Source organism: Impatiens glandulifera, chromosome 5 (genome assembly GCF_907164915.1).
Source record: "Impatiens glandulifera chromosome 5, dImpGla2.1, whole genome shotgun sequence".
Taxonomy (NCBI): Eukaryota; Viridiplantae; Streptophyta; class Magnoliopsida; order Ericales; family Balsaminaceae; genus Impatiens; species Impatiens glandulifera.
The window spans coordinates 35273872-35292497 of NC_061866.1; the positions used below are offsets into that span (position 1 = coordinate 35273872).

At 29.1% G+C, this 18626-nt stretch overlaps 1 protein-coding gene across 1 annotated transcript; it reads left to right on the plus strand.

Annotated features, from left to right (window-relative positions):
* Positions 1-10118: 10118 nt before the first annotated feature.
* LOC124940278 (2-methylpropanoate--CoA ligase CCL4-like) lies at positions 10119-11774 on the plus strand. The gene has a single exon (XM_047480783.1). It carries the CDS (start codon positions 10119-10121, stop codon positions 11772-11774), a length of 1656 nt encoding a protein of 551 aa, XP_047336739.1.
* The last annotated feature ends 6852 nt before the right edge of the window (positions 11775-18626 follow it).

Here is an 18626-nt window from a genome sequence, read left to right on the forward strand (position 1 = left end):
TTTTGGAGAGTTGTTACAACTTCTTAGTTTTTCCTATTTATAGGCCTTTTTGTAACTGCGAAAGACAAATCATTTTTGAATAATAATTACCTTGATCTCTTAAGCTTGTTTAGAAGTTTTATTTTCTATTTATCTTGCTCTAAACTCTTTTGGTGGATTCCTAGAGTGATGAGTGTCGAGTGACTTCTTGTGTTACTTCATATCTCTCTAATTTCTCGGTGTCAAAGTGGTATCAGATCTTTGGTCTACAAAGGCTGGTCAGAGAAGAAGAGGACCAAACGATGATGATCATAAACCTCGTCAAAGAGACCTTCGTGATATTGAGTTAGAAAATATAAGGAGACAAGTGCAACAGCTTGAGCAACGCCTTTCGCATGGCGAATATCGTGAACATGATGTTGATGGTCATGATTCAGATGATGGTTCTAGAAATAATGATGAGGATTTCAATCCATTTCATGATGATAATGACGCAAGTTGCCGTGTATCTCGTGGTTAACGGTTCCAAAGAAACAATGTCCGCCACAAGTTTTTGGATTTTAAAGTTGATATTCCAAATTTTGATGGAAGAAATAATTCTGACGAATTCATTGACTGGCTCAATACCGTTGAGAGAGTTTTTGAGTTCAAAGATGTTAAAGAAGATAACAAGGTGAAGCTAGTGTTTATCAAATTTAAAACAATATGCGTCCATTTGGTGTGAACACCTTAAGAAGCAATGTGTGCGTGATGGCAAGCAAAAGATCAAAACATGGGGCAAAATGAATAAGGAGTTAAGGAGGAATTTTTTGTCGAATAATTATCGCCAAGATGCTTTTCTCAAATATCACAACTTCAGGTTGAAAGATATATATGTGGAAGACTACGTGGCTTAATTTGAAAATCTTATGATGCGGTGCGATATTTTGGAGCCGGAAGAACAAACTATTGCTCATTTTCTTGGAAGACTACGATATGAAATTGAAAATGTGGTCCAATTGTAGCAATATTTGACATATAATGACGTATGCGTCAGTTGGCTCTCAAAGTTGAAAAACAACAAAAAAATCGAGTCATTTTGGGGGACATTTTTCATCGGGTGGTGGTGCCTATAACCGAGGAAGTGCTTCTAATTCCAAGAATATTCTAGCTGTAAAAGACGTAAAACATAAATCTTTTACAAGTAAGGATGTTGGTTCTAGTTTTAAAAAATCAAGTGGTCCGACTAATCAAAAAACTTGTTTCAAGTGCAAAGGGTTCGGACATTTTATCACCGATTGTCCAAATCGAAGAATCATTACACTCATTGAGGAATAGTATGAAGAAGAGAATAAGGAGACAACACCAATTTACGATGAATGTAACGAGGAGGGAGATATCACTTATGAAGATCATGGGGAAGCTTTATTAATACGGAGTATCCTCAACACCACTTATGTTCCAAATGATTCATGGCTTCATAATAATATTTTCACACTATATGCACGTCAAATGGAAAGGTGCTTGACATCATTGTCGATGGAGGAAGCTATGAAAATGTTGTGGCTACATCTATGGTGGAGAAGCTGCAATTAAAAACCGTAAATCATCCTCGACCTTACAAACTATCATGGCTTCGGAAAGGTAATGAAGTAAAGGTAAATAATCGATGTCTCGTTCAATTTTCTATTGGAGAAGAGTACAAAGATGAAGTTTGGTGTGATGTTATCCCTATGGATGTTTGTCATTTGCTTCTTGGAAGACCTTGGAAATTTGATAGGAAAACGAACATGATGGATTCAAAAATACCTATACTTTTGTAAAAGATGGAGAAAAAATAGTTTTGGGACCTTTCATGAATGAAGGACATTGTTAAACCATCAAAAGAAGAAGGAAATAATTTTCTCACCAAATCACAATTTGAGAATGTAATGAATCAATCCTTGGGGGCGTTTGCATTGGTGGTTTTGAAAGAAAACAAGGAAGATAATATCATTCCTCTACAATTGCGGCCACTTTTACAAGAATTTGTTGATGTCATACCTGTAGAGATTCCTACGGGCCTTCCTCCCATGAGAAACATTCAACATTGTGTTGATCTAATTTCTGGTGCGTCTATCCCAAATAAAGCTACTTATAGAATGAATCTTAAGGAATATGAAGAATTGCAGCGACAAGTTGAAGACTTTCTAGCAAGAGGTCTTGTACAATAAAGTAAGAGTCCTTGTAGGTGTCAGCACTTCTTATGCCAAAAAAAGATGGTTCGTGGCGTATGTGTGTTGATAGTAGGGCGGTGAATAAAATCACGATCAAATACTGATTTCCTATTCCTCGCCTCGATGATCTCTTTGATCAACTTCATGGCTTCAAAATTGGTTCTAAGATTGATTTACGAAGTGGTTATCATCAAATTCGAATACGACCTGGAAATGAGTGGAAAACCGCTTTCAAGACAAGAGATGGTCTTTACGAGTGGATGGTTATGCCATTTGGACTTTCTAATGCACCCTCTACATTTATGTGACTTATGAATCATCTGTTTAAACTATTTATTGGGAAATTTGTTGTTGTCTATTTATAGGATATTCTTGTGTACAACTCTAGTCCAGAAGAGCACTTAATAATTCTAAGATAATGCATCGGTCCTAAAATAATTCCAGCACCCTTTCTCGGTCCTATTGTACACATGGGTCACTTTCTGTTTTTTGTTTAATAATTTTGTTTTGCTTTCCTTTTATGTTTTCAAACCGAATTTTGTTATTTCTAAAAGTTGTTGTAACAAGATTGTAACCGACTACTCTTGGGTAATTCAGCTGCTATAAATGCTGATGCCCACCCCACTTTTTGGACATGAATGAAAGCTTTGTGAAAGTTCTTACTCTTAATTATTCTCTCGGTTTTGAACCTCTATCTTGGACTACTAGGTGTATTCTAGTAGTATTCTTTTCTCATCTTTGTTTCTTCTCTCTTTAACCTCGAATTCTCTTCTCATATTATTTCCGCTGCGCTTGATTATAGAATTTCACACTCGGTCCCAGCTATCAAGAACTCGATTCTTGATATTAAGAACTCGGAAAGCTAAGTTATAGTTTCAAGTTTAACATATTGGTATAAGAGCAAGACGATTCTCGAATGACAGAAACCCTCCAGCAAACAAGAGATTTAAGTAATTTAACCTGGTAAATTTGATTTCTTTTAGTATATATATAAATGAGTTTTTATTTATAAATCATTAAATTCTTATATATAATAAAATAAACAAGTATTTAATTTTTCCCGGAGTATTTTGAAATACTCATGTGCTTGACTTAATGGGCTTAATTAATAATACTTACGAGTCCCAGGGATTGGCTACTCAATCTAGAGTTGGGCAATGGATTTGATAAATACAAACCGACACAATCTAACACGATATTTATACGAAACGATACAATACGATATTATCTCACTCGGATCTTAGGTTGACACGATACAAGCACAAGATGACACGATTATGAGTTTATACGATCGTAACACGATTACGAGTCAACATGGACACAACACGAGTATAAACACGACACGACCACGAGTATACACACAAAACGACATAAACATAATTATTCACATTACCTAAGCTACTCATATTAACATTTTCTAAACCTATTATATTTTATTAAATTAATAAATTATTTATCATAAATATAAAATATATAATTAAAATTAAACCAACTAAAATACAATATTAAAAATATTAACATAAATAATATAAATTAAAATAAAATATAAATATAAATATAAAAAAATAAATTATATGAATAGAAATGTGAGTCTATTAATAATTCTCTTCAATATTACATTTATTAATTACTTTTAATTATTTAATTATTTATAATTTCAGTTATTAATACAATAAATAATAAATATATGATAATAATTTTAATTTTAATAATATAATAATATATATATTTATAATTTTTACCCACATTTTTTATTTTTTCTTATATTTTTACTCAAACTATCATTCTTTATATTAACATTATCAAATTATCATGTCACTTCTAAAATTTAGTAATTTAGTAATTGATCACATATTTAATTGTTTATCATCAGATATTTTAAAAAATTTTAAATCACTCCAAAATTTTATAAATTAATAAGAAATTTTGCCTAACAAAAAATATCAATTTATAAAATAAAAAGATTAAATTAATTTTATTAATTAAATGCAATAGTGAATAGTTATAGAAATGTATTTCAACCTAAAAAATCTCAAACTACTCTTAATTATATTAAATAAAAAAATTAATAATATATCAATTCTAATAATATTTTTTTAAAAAAATATCTTATACTTGTAGTAATAATTGAGTAATATTTGTATATCAATAAATCATTTAAAAAATCTTAAATCACTCTAAAATTTAAAAAGTTAGTAAAACAATTTAAAAAAAATCATAAAAAATTCTCCATTAATTTTAATTATATATAATAATAAATATCATATACTTAGGTATAAATTCTTATCTAATATTTTAAAAATTATAAAATTTTACGTTTATAATATTTAACTAACTTGATATATATAGATTTTAATTAAATAAATAACTTTATAAGAATAAATTTAACTAATTTTATTTTAATAATTATTTGTATGTTTTAAAATATATTTTAAATAATTAACATTCAAATTATTATTTATGAAACTATATGTTAAAATTTATGTTTACACATTTTACCTATTTAATAAATTTAATAAATTTAATATATTTAATTTATTAAATTAATTTAAATTTTTTAAATTAAAATAAATTAATAATCATATTTTATAATTTTTACTAACAATATAATTTAATATATATAAATAAACAAATAATTAACTTGAGTGTGTCAAGACACAATTGTGTTGACAAGATAACACAATTTAGTCGGAAAAACACGAAACATGAATTTAAATACGAGTTAGCACGATAAGAATAAACTTGTAAACACAAATAAACCCGTAGACATGAATAAACTCGTAGACACGAATAACACGACACGAAAGAGTCTGTGAATTATAATATTTTAAGTGGTTCAAGACACAATACTACACGGATAAGACTAAGAGACGACACGATTAAGTGTCTAAAACAAATTTTCCGAGTCAAATAAGAACGTTTATGCACGATATTCTGCTTCTTACTCAATCCATGGGTTTCGGTCACAATGATTCTTTAAATATTTTTAGGGGATTTTTTATTTTAAATCACTATTCCATTATTTATTTCTCAATCATTTAATTATTTAAATTATTAATTAAAATATTAAATATTCTTATTTAAATATTATAAAATTTAAATGCAAATAATTATAATCATTAACTAATTACAAACTTAAATAATATCTTTTTCTTTTTCATAACATTTTTAAACTCTATGTTTTATTAACAGTCATTATTCCTCTTATTAATAACATCACAATGATTAATAAAAAAATTACTGACTTTATTTATTTACATAACCAACCACAATTTTATACCAACCACATACATTTATTTATTAAGTTGAAACCTTAATATTTTCAACTATAAAACCATAAAACACCTTGATAAATAAATATATATATATATATATGAGTATATAATTTAGGTATCTTTAGCTTTCACATTTTTATAACTATAATCTTTCCATAGTAATAATTAGTAGTCATCATAGGTGTAATCATCTTCATCCTTTTAATGGAAACTCTCTTTTTTTTTTTTGTGGAAATATATAAGTACACACAAAAAAAAGAATTAAGAGAATATAAATAATTTCATTAAAGATAGACACATCTATAGTATTATTTTAGAAAACTAGTCTGACACTTTAAAGTAAAATTTCACAATTATTTATATTTAAAGTGTTTTAAGTCAGAATCACTTTTACAATGGTGGAGTCCGATTTTAAAAACAATCCGGGCTAAAATATATTTTTTACAAAAATTAATAAGGAAAAATAATTTTCAATCTATAACTGATATAATGGAGAATTCTCTGTTTGCAAAATCTCTAAGTTTGAGCAATTTTTTTAATTTACTTAAATATTTTTAAATATATTATTATGAAATTAGTTTAGATGAAATAATATTAGTTTAAATTTAACTTCATTCTAGTCCAAACATGCCTAATATATTTTAATATAAAGAGGACTTATAATAGAAATTATAAGGATATTTTTTTTAGTGAATGAATTTAATTTGTCAAATTATGACCGGCTAGACTATTAATGAAAGGGTTAAAGTAAGAATATTTTTTAATTATAAATAAATTATCCTTGTAAGTGGTGAGCCACATGAGTGGTATACAAATGATATAATTGATATCCATCATAATCTCTCTACTTTCTTTAAAAAAAAATAAGAAAAAAATAATAAATAAAATTATTCATCATCCGGCTTGAGGGCCAACCGGGCTTAACTCTCACTCTATACAATAACACACACCAAAAAAAAAAATAATAATAATAATAATCTCCATTAACCTTGCTTTATTAATTATATAATAAATGAGAATATAAGTAATTTCAAAAAGATAGGCACGTACCTAATATTGCATTACATATGACTAATAATCTGGTAAACAAAAATAGGTGTTGTATATGATTTTGAAATTAGGTCTCGGTTGAAATCTCTCTTGGGCCTTGTTTGAGGAAGTGATTTTTTGGATTTTGTCTGGGTTTTATTAAAAAAAAAAATCCCTTGTTTGATAAAAAGTAGGAAAAAATTGGTTTTTAAAATTTAAAGATTAATTTGCCCTTTGACTTTAGAAGATATGGTGTAGGTGAGAGAACGATGGTTTAGAGAGAAAATAAAATTAGAGCGTAGTTTTGTTATTTAAATGATAAAATTATTTAATTTGATGGTTGATAAAATGGTTGGTTTTGGGATAAAAACTGAGTTTTATCTCAAAAACCCTTCATCAAACTAGGCCTTGAAAAATCAATCACCCCTTGTGTTATCTAGCACGTCTCCTTCTTTTGTTTAGTAAATAATGGTTAAATCAATATAATGTCAATTAAAAATCCTTTTTAAGTTATATAAAAAAGACTTATGAAATTATATATATCGTTTTCAACTGCTTTTGTGATAATGAAACATTACATCGGTAAAACTTTGGTTGTACGGTTGTAGGAATATATGTCCCTTGCTAAAATTGTAGATAAATGTTGATGGATATAATTTTACAAAAAAAAAAATTAAGAAAATAAAATAAAGTTCAAATATTCATTGTAAAATCTCCACGGAGTATATTCATTTTCAACTGTTCACCCTGGATAGTCCACACTTTACATAATCAATCATATATAAATTTATAAACCATTAGAATTAGGATTAAATTTATCAGGTTTAGTAACTAATTAGGAAAAAGACACAATCATACATGACAAGTACAATAAACTGTTTTTTTTCCTTTTATTTTGAGAAATAATAAATTAAAATAAAAAATGAGAGATTTTGATTCATTTATTAATTAGGCAACACTAAAATTTAAATAAATAAATAAAAATTAGTCTTTACCTAACCCCTAGTCATATTATCCAAATCATAAGAAAACCTATAAAGTCACAATTATAAAATTTGCAATTACAAGTTTTCATTTGAAAATATTGAATTTGAAAAAAATATATATATATCTTATTCTATTATGTTCTTCTAATACAACTAGCAAATTATTTTCCAATAAAAAAATACACTTCTTATAATTGTTTGAGATCTTTATGTTTTCAAAACATGAAAATCCTTGAATTTTAGTTTACAGCTTTTAAGACTTTAACAATTTGATTTTTTATTTTAATTATTATTATTATTTTTAATTATTTAATGACAATAGAGTTGGACAATCCGCACCACAAGATCCAACTGCTGAGTGCTGTCTGCAGATATTCAGTTTTGTTTTTCATTTTTGGCATATTAATAATTTACTTGTTTATTTTTTAAATTTTAGCTTATATTTTGTAAATAAAGGAACACTAAAAAAATGTTATTAAGTATTTTAAAATATCTAAAAGTAGTTCTAACATTTGAAATAGAGTAGTAGGTATCTGTTTTTCTTTTAAATAGTCATCATTTTACAAAATAAAAAACATGATTTTTAAAAAAATGTGTATAATAGTGCCTATGTGAGCTATACTGGTTATTTTTGTTCTTATTGTAAAAAATATAAATAATTAAATATGTTGTCTTAATTTATAAAGTTTTTTTTTTTCTAAGGTTAAAAAGTAAAACTAAATAAATAGTTTGTAGCCAAAATCTAAATAATTGAAGGAATATTAAATTTAAAAAATGGGATAAAAGATTAAGTATGTAATTCGCAAACAAAATTAACTATTTAACTATTTAACAATTTGCAGAATTTGTAGCATAACTAGCTCAAACTCATAAACTTAGGGTTAGTATCCAACTCTTAATGCCATTAGAATAAAAAGGAAAAAAAAAGATTAAATTAATTTAATTCCTAAATAAGTTTTACTCAACGTTAATTAATGGTAGAGTCCATAAACACTAATGAGTTGGCATTAAAAAACTAACTAATTATATTAGGTCATGACCAAATCTGTCATGACAACTACCTAGCTTCACATATTATATTAGTATTTTTTTTGGGTTAATTTGTAACAATTATATTAATCTTCTAAATTATTAAAATAAAATAAATTATTTTAAAAAGTATATATAATATTACTTTTTAAAATATATAATATTTTATTTATTGATATTTTAGTTTTAAATACATCATTCATTGATTTTAAAAATAAATAGAATAAGTTAAATATATTTTTATAATTTAAATAATTTTAATTTTTACTGTTTTGTTTTTCAATCTTTCTTATTAAACATTTTTTACTTTTTATTTGAGTTTTTTTAAATAATATTAATTATTTCTTTATTCATTAACAATAATATAATTCCTTTTTCATAAATAGTAATATTATAAATTAAAATAATAAAAAAAATTATTAACTGTTTAAAAAAGATCAATATATCATATTAAATAAATTATTTATTTTTTAAAATTTATATTATACTAGCTAACCTTTAGTCAAAATAATAATTTAAATATTAATTTTTCTTATTATTATAAAATATTCTATGATAAATTTTATAATGACATTTATTTTTATAATGACATTTTAAACTAATTATTTTATCAATATTTAAAATATTAAAATAAAATACTAATATATTTAACTATATATATTTTTTTTATATATTTAAGACATAGTTTTTAATAAAAAAATAAATAAATTAGACATTATCTAATTTAGGAATAATTTATGAAAAATATAGAGATAAAATATCAATTATCTCTTTTTTATATTTAGTATGAAGAGTATGATTAAAATAGATGGTTTTTTTTAATTATAAATGGATGAAAAATAATTAAAAACAAAAGTATTTTATTTAATTTCTAAATAATTATATTAATTTTTTTTTTACCAAATTCCATATTTTTTGAGAGATTTTTCAATTTTAATAAAAACAAAAAAAATCTTGATACCAAATAGTCTGTTGAAGTAAAGACTTGAAAACTTTATCAAGTTTTATCAAAATAAAAATAAAGAAAGAACTTGTAATAAATAATAAATTATCTAGAATTTACATAATCAACAAATTTGTCAAATTAACATTTTTTTATCCACTTTTCACATCTTTTAATATACTTTTGACCTTAATTAATGAAGTTTAATCTATTTGAATAATATTTCTCATATTAAATATAAATATAATATATATCTCTTACTTTTTTTCTTTTAAAAAGATTTTAAAAGTAACTCTAATTATAAAAAACAACCCTTTAAAAAAAGTTAAATCAGATTTATTCAAATTCACTTATGAATCAATTTCTTTCCTTAAAAAAATTAAAAAAAAAAAACTTATAAAGAAAAATATTAACCCTTTTTAAAATATATATACTATTTAATGGTTTTAGTTTCATTGTTTCTTCTTAAAATTGTGATTCTCCCCTTCAGCAATAACAAAGAGAGAAAGAGAGAAACAATTCAAGCTGGGCCAGCAAATTTCTCTTATAGACATGTGCAAAAAATTATATATAATAGATTGTGTGTTGAGATTTTAATCGATCAAAACATTTATATTCATTTTGTTTGCTTTGATTCTCTATATATTATAGAGAGAGTTTTCACAAAAAAGAAGATATATAGATGGATCAATTAAAGCCTGGACCAAATAATTCCTCACCATTGACGCCGTTGGGATTCCTAGAGAGAGCTGCAACAGTTTACGGCGACTGCACATCGATCATCTATAACTCTGTAACCTACAATTGGTCGGAGACCCACCGGCGATGCCTTCAGCTCGCTTCGTCCATCCAATCCCTCGGCATTCGCCGGAGCGACGTCGTCTCCGTTCTCGCTCCAAACATTCCGGCGATGTACGAGCTCCAGTTTGCGGTTCCCATGGCAGGCGCCGTACTCAACAATATTAACACCCGTCTCGACTCCCGCACCATCTCCGTCCTCCTCCGTCACAGCGAATCTAAACTCATCTTCGTCGACTACGAGTCCTCGTCCCTGATACTCGAAGCTCTCTGCCTCTTCCCACCGAATTCTCCCCGTCCCTTACTCATCCTCATCAATGAGGTCGGTCAAGTACTCGAATCCCCGACCACCGCCGTTGATTTTGTCTCCACTTATGAGGATTTTGTGAACAAGGGTCGTCCGGACTTTGAGTGGGTTCGACCAATTAGCGAGTGGGACCCGATTGTCCTAAACTATACCTCCGGGACCACTTCGTTGCCGAAGGGCGTCGTCCATTGCCACCGCGGAATTTTACTGGCGACCATAAATTGTTTAATGGATTGGGCGGTGCCGAGGCAGCCGGTTTACTTATGGACCCTACCAATGTTTCACGCCAACGGTTGGTGCTTACCATGGGGAATTGCGGCGATGGGCGGCGTTAACGTATGTCTCCGTAAATTCGACACCCCTTCCGTATTCGAAGCGATTCGTGTTCACAACGTGACCCACATGTGCGGTGCCCCGGTTCTCCTCACCATGCTGACCAACAGCCCCGACGAGAAACCACTCCGAAACCCGGTCCAGTTTCTTACCGGCGGCGCGCCCCCTCCGGCAGCCGTGCTCATACGGACTGAGGCGTTAGGGTTTGTTGTCAGCCACGAATATGGCTTGACGGAGACGGCTAGCATGGTGGCGTCATGTGCCTGGAATCCAAACTGGGATAAACTATCGGTTGATAATCGGGCACGGATGAAGGCAAGGCAGGGAGTGCGAACGTTGTTGATGACTGCGGTTGATGTAGTTGATCCGGAAACCGGGAAGAGCGTGAAGCGGGACGGTTCGACCCTTGGAGAGGTAGTTATTCGGGGCGGGTCTTTAATGTTGGGTTATTTGAAAGACCCAATGGGAACATCCAAGTGCATGAAAGATGGTTGGTTTTATTCGGGGGATGTTGCGGTGATGGATCCAGACGGGTATTTGTCGATAAAAGACAGATCTAAAGACGTGATAATAAGCGGGGGAGAGAACGTTAGTAGCGTGGAAGTGGAGTCGGTTCTCTATATGCACCCGGCCGTTAACGAAGCAGCGGTGGTGGCTAGACCAGATGAGTTTTGGGGGGAGACGCCGTGCGCTTTTGTGAGCCTGAAGGAGGGGATAAAAGTGGGTCCATCGGAGAAGGAGGTGGTGGAATATTGTCGTGAAAGGATGCCTCACTTCATGGTGCCGAAGACAGTCAAATTCTTAGCGGAGTTGCCCAAGAATTCTACTGGAAAAATTAAGAAGTTTGAGCTTAGAGAGGAGGCCAAATCTATGGGTCCTGGGAGGATGAGTCGTCTATGAGCTAAAAAAAAAAACAAGAAAATAAAGTTAAGATCATGATCTCATTGTCACATGGAATAAATTATTATTAAGTTGCTTAGTTTGATTAAAACTAGGATTTAATGCTGGAACATGTTGGAATGTATGAATAAAAAGGAATGGAACTTAGCATTGTCTTACCATTAGTTTCTTATGTTGTTTCCATACTTGTGATTTTATTTGAAAAGTTGTATAATCATCATCATCATTTAGATTTACAAAGTTTAAATAAATAATATTTATCTCTATGTGATCGTTATCATGATCATCGTCTTCATTAAATTTTTCATCGTCAACATTTATAGTCTAAACATGAGAGAACTTAAATGGTTAGAATAGTCTAGTGATCGTTTTTCTTCTCTTATTCATCGTTATTTCATTATTCATAAAAAAATGATAATAAATTTGATAAAAAGGCATTCATTTAACTTTTTTTCATCATAATCGACTTCTTCTTCTTCGACTTCTTACTCTCATTTCTCGGTTATTAACAATATTCTTTCTTACCTAATAGACTCTCATATTACTAATTTTGTTACCACACTTCTGTACTAACCATCTCAATAGTACCAACATCTTTTGTCATCATTTTTGGTAAATCAACCATCTAATCATATCACCAACCTCTTTATTCTCATTTCTTCGGTAAAATAATAAATTCATTCATATATTTAACCATCAATATTTTTGGTTCTCCAATGAACATTTCATTACTAATTCTGTTACCTCATTTTGAGTATTTTATACCTTAACCATTTCATATAATTATTCGCAACCTCTTTATCATCACTTCAGCAAACTAACCACTAATCCAATTGACCTCTCATCTTGTGACCTCACTTTCATACTTCGGTCAACAAATTATCTCAATCACACATTTAACCATTAATTTTATTTTCCCCAATAAACAACTCTCATTACTAATATTATGATCTCACACACTTTCACACGTATCTTATCATTCGTCAAATCAACCACCAAAATCTCAAATGACCTTTCCATCTCGTGACCTCACACTTTAGATGCCTCTTATTCCTCGGCAAATCAACCACTAATCCCAATCGATCTTTAATATCATGACCTCACACTTCGGTCAATCAACATCTCATTCACATATATTTTTAACCAACAATCACAATTGACCTCTAATCTCGTGATCTTACGATCCTTTGTTACCGATCACTTATTCCTTAGTAAACCAACCATCAATCTCAATCTTACCGGCCTCTTATCACTTGGCAAACCAACCATTAATCTCATCGACTTCTCATCTCGTGACCTCATACTTTCACATGGTTCTAATCCATCAACAAATAAACTACCAATCAAAACTGAACTTTAATCTTGTGACCCTACGATCCTTTGTTAGCGGCCTATTATCCATCGACAAACCAATCACTGATTCCAATTGACCTCTCATATCGTTACCTCAATACTTTTACATGTCTCTTATCTCTCATCAAACCAACCACCAATCTCAATGAATCTCTCCATATCGTGACATCACACTTTCACATGCCTCTTATCCTTCAAAAAATCAACCATCAATCACAATCACACTTTCACAAACCTCTTTTATCTCTTAAAAAACCAACTACCGAAATCGACCTCTTATCCCTCGTCAAACTAACCACCAATTCCAATATTATCAGCCTCTTATTCATCAATAAACCAATTATCAATCTCAATCGACATCGTATCTCGTAACCTCACACTTTCACAATTACATGTCTTGAATCCCTTAGCAAACCAACAACCAATCACAATCAACCTCTAATCTTGTGCTTTTACGATCCTTTATTACCGACCTTTTTATCCCTTGACAAACCAACAACCATTCCTAATATTATCGGCCTATTATCTCTCAACAAACCAACCACAAATCCAAATACCAATTTCACCTACCTTTTATCACTTGGCAACCCAACCTCCAATCCCAATCAAACCTTCACACGCCTCTTATCTCTAGGCAAACTAACCACCAATCTCAATTGACCTTTATTCTCGTCACCTCATGATTATTTGTTACTGACCTTTTATCTCTTGACAAGCCACATCCCCAAAATACTTTCACAAGTCTCTTATCCCTTGATAAACCGATGTTACCAACCTTTTACTCGGTAAACCAACAATCAATCTCAATCACATTTGTACATGCCTAGTTATCCGTAAACTAATCATCACATCATTATCCATTGGAAAACCCACCAACAATCCTAATGTTACCAGCCTATTATCCCTCAACAAACCAACCACGAATCTAAATCACACTTTCACACACCTTTTATCTCTCGGCAACCCAACTACCAAGCACATTTTCACACGCCTATAATCCTTCGACAAAACAACCACCAATCTCAATTGACCTTTAATCTCATCACCTCACGATCATTTATTATTGGTCTCTTATCACTTGTCAAACCACATCTCATTCACACTTTCACAAGTCTCTTATCCCTCGGCAAATCAACCATCAATCTCAATCACACTTTTACACGTCTCTTATCCATCGGTAAACTAACCACCAATCTCAATAATATTTTCACACGCCTCTTATCTCTCGGTAAACAACCACCAATCTCATTCACACTTTCACATGTCTCTTATCCTTCGGCAAACCCACCACCAATCTCAATCGACCTATAATCTCGTGACCTCACGATCTTTTGTTACTGACCTCTTATCCCTCGACAAAATATATCTCAATCACACTTTCTCATGTCTCTTAACCTCAGGAAAACCAACAATTAATCTCAATCAACATTTAACTTCGTGACCTCACACTTTACTCAATCAAATATTTGATTCATATTTTTTAACCATTCTCATTTGCTACCAGACTAACCACATCACAATCACACTTTTAATTCATATTTTTTAACCACTCTCATTTGTTATTGGTCTCTTATCTCTCGACTAACCATATCACAATCACACTTGGTTAAAGAGTTGTACTAGTTTTGTTAGGTTATAGTTCAAACATACATATAACATTTTTAATTTTATTTTTAACCGTTTGAAGTTTATGTGCAAGTCAACCCACGATCCGAACCAATTATTCATTTTACTTTCACATATATATCAAAATTAAGCATAACTCTCAACCCGACAAACTAAGAAAATTCAAATTAAGCATCATTTTCTATATATATATATATATATTAGTTAAAAAAGTTAAACTTATATGGTTAGGAATATCGCACGTTCATTAAGTTTTATGTTGAATTGAAAATATAAAGTCTTAATAGCCTAATTAGTTAAAAAGTTGTACTTGTTTTGTTAAGTTGAAAGTTCAAAATATACTTAAAACATTTTTAACCGTTTAAAGTTTATGGGCGAATCGACCCACGATCCGACCCAAGTATCCATTTACTATCATATATATCCAAATTAATTACAACGACTTAAAAATCAAGAAATTCAAATTATATATATATATATGGCCTACAAAGATTTTTAGATTATAATCACGTTAGATAGAATGTTTATAAAAAATTAGTTTTAGACAATTTCAAAAGGTATAGATTTTTTTTATTTCCTAAATTAAAGGGTCATGAGTTTTTAAGTCTTTAATTTTCATTTATGTCAGCAAGTAGTAGGTTTTATTTAAATTTTGTTTTTGTTAAAGTCCACCTCAAAAAGGCCTTTTTCTATCAGATCAGATCTTTTGCTACCGAATTCTCTATTCCCCTATTCCGGACCATCATAATGCATCATTATTATTATATTATTAAATTATATTTTGAGTTGAAATGAAGAGAGATAGACCCAAAACCCGGATATAATTATGGGTCAACTTCGTTTATGTAAAATCATGTTTGAGAATCACATCACAAAGGAAGGCACATCAGGAAGTGTTATTTAGTGAGCCTTGCTTCACTTCAATCCGTTCATGTAAATTCACTTACTAATTCATGTAAAACCATTTATTTCATCTTTAAAATCATTTATATTTTCATGTAAACCTACAAAATATGAAAATATAATTCACTTGAATATATGCATAATGTATATATTCAATATGCATAAATTTGTCTATAATGTATTGAAATATATTTTGACAATTTATTTAAATATTTATATAATTATATAATTATTTATTAAATTTATACATATAACAACACATTTTTAATTATTTCTGAAAAATATTTAAATTATTTTGTAAATATATTTAAATGAATTTGTAAAACAAAATATTCAATTTTTTTTTGTAATATATTTAAATGAATTTGTAAAACAAAATATTTAAAAATTTATTTGTAAGATATTTCAAAAAAATTATTTAAATTATTTTATATTTGATATAATTATATATTAAATATATATAAATGTTCATGTAAAATCACTAACACATTTATATAAAAACATTTATACGTTCATGTAAAATCATTTATGCCTTCATGTAAGTCTTCAAAAATATTAAAAAAATAAAACAAACGCTACCCGGTGAAGCAAGCTTCACTTGGGTATTTATAGTGCTCAAATGAGTAAAACAAACACTACCTAGTGAAACCTTGTTTCACTCAATATTTGCAGCGCTAATAGAAGTGAAGCAAACTTCACTAGGTATTTAAATTTGTAAGATATTTAAATGAATTTACTTTAATTATTTTATATAATTATATATTAAATATATATATATATATATATATATATATATATATATATATAATAACATGTTCAAAATAATTTTTGTAATATATTTAAATGGATTTGTAAAATAAAATATTTTAAAATTTATTTGTAAGATATTTAAAATAAAGTATTTAAATTATTTAAATATCTTAAAAATAAATTTTAAAATATTTTATTTTACAAATTCATTTAAATATATTATAAAAAAATTTGAACACATTGTTATATATATATATATTTAATATATAATCATATAAAATAATTAAAGTAAATTTATTTAAATATTTTACAAATGTAAATACTTAGTGAAGTTTGTTTCACTTCTATCAGCGCTACAAATATTGAGTGAAGCAAGCTTCACTAGGTAGTGCTTGTTTTACTAATTTGAGCGTTGTAAATACTTAGGTGAAGATTGCTTCACCGGGTAACACTTGTTTTATTTTTTTTTTATTATTTTGCAGAATTACATGAATGCATAAATGATTTTACATGAACATATAAATGTTTTTACATAAATATGTTAGTGGATTTACATGAACATTTATATATATTTAATATATAATTATATAAAATATAAAATAATTTAAATAATTTTTTTAAATATCTTACAAATAAATTTTTAAATATTTTGTTTTACAAATTTATTTAAATATATTAAAAAAATTTTTAAACATGTTGTTATATATATATATATATTTAATATATAATCATATAAAATAATTAAAGTAAATTCATTTAAATATATTAAAAATGTAAATACCTAGTTAAGTTTGCTTCATTCTATAGCGCTGCAAATATTGATTGAAGCAAGCTTCACCAGGTAGTGTTTGTTTCACTCATTTGAGTGCTGTAAATACCCAGGTGAAGCTTGCTTCACCGGGTAGCGCTTGTTTTATTTATTTTTATTCTTTTTGTTAGGATCGGGATAACCGATAGGGGACCCTACACTACACAGATTGTCACAGACTCCTAAACCGGGTTCAAGGGCGGAAATGTTTGTTTTAATCTGAAGCAACTAATGCGATTCGGTTTGGATGGTATTTATGAGAAATTAGTTTAAGGAGGAAGTCAGTTCGGTTAAGGAAGTTATGAATTAATTCGGTTGAGATATTTAGGTGTTTCGGTTCGATTGATGGTAGTAAGCCGGAAAAATAAAGAGGAAGAACACAGGACACAGATTTTTATGGATGTTCGGAGCAAACTCTCCTATGTCACCCCTACTTCTCAAAAAGTGAGAAGGATATTCACTAAGGAATATTCAACAGCACAATACGACCGAGTCTTATTTACTGCTCGTCGTTCACTTTACAATACTCACACAGTATTTGTAATACACTTTTACAGATTTGTAATGCACAGAATGCGAGACAATTTCGGAAATTTCAATCACTATTCAAGGTCGCGCGTAAGATTTCTTTTTCACAGTTGCTCACTCTCTTTTGGAGACCCTTCGACTTCCTTTTATAGTAAAAAGATGACAACGATCATCTTTTCTCTCTCTAAGAGATTGGTCGCTGGAAGCCGTGCCGGTTCAGAAAGATTGCGTGCACGCCTTGCCATTTTGGACACATGGCAGACATGCATTAACCGGCTGCCTGTTTCAGAGATTTGCTAGAGATCTTGGAACATTTAATCATCATTGCTTTTGTTGCATGCTTCTGACTCGGATCACAGATCCTTCTTAGGTTCATCATTCAAGAGATTCATTACGTCATCTTTCATAGATTTCATCGATTTGAATGTTTTTCCCGTTGGCCTTAAAATCTTCGAATTCTTTTTGAGCCAGCCAAAAAGAGTGTTTCATCCGATTTTTCATTTGAGACGATCCGGTTTAAAGAATATGATTGTTCTTATTTGATTGTCCGGATATCTTTGATATATGGTATCTCGACCGGTCCGGTGCGGTTACCTGCAAAAGAGACATTGAGACCGGTTAAGTTCTTTTGTCCGGTTAAAATTAACTTACTTAATTTTTCTAACATTTTTACAGTATTACATGAAGGCATAAATGCTTTTAAATGAACGTGTAAATATTTTTACACGTGTTAGTGGTTTACATGAACATTTATATATACTTAATATATAATTATATAAAATAATTTAAATAATTATTTTTAAATTTATTAAAAATAAATTTTAAAATATTTTATTTTACAAATTTATTTAAATATATTACAAAAAATTTTGAACCTGTTTTTA

Coding starts and splice junctions, on each gene's coding strand:
- LOC124940278 (XM_047480783.1), top strand. CDS start 10,119: ATGGATCAATTAAAGCCTGGACCAAATAATTCCTCACCATTGACGCCG.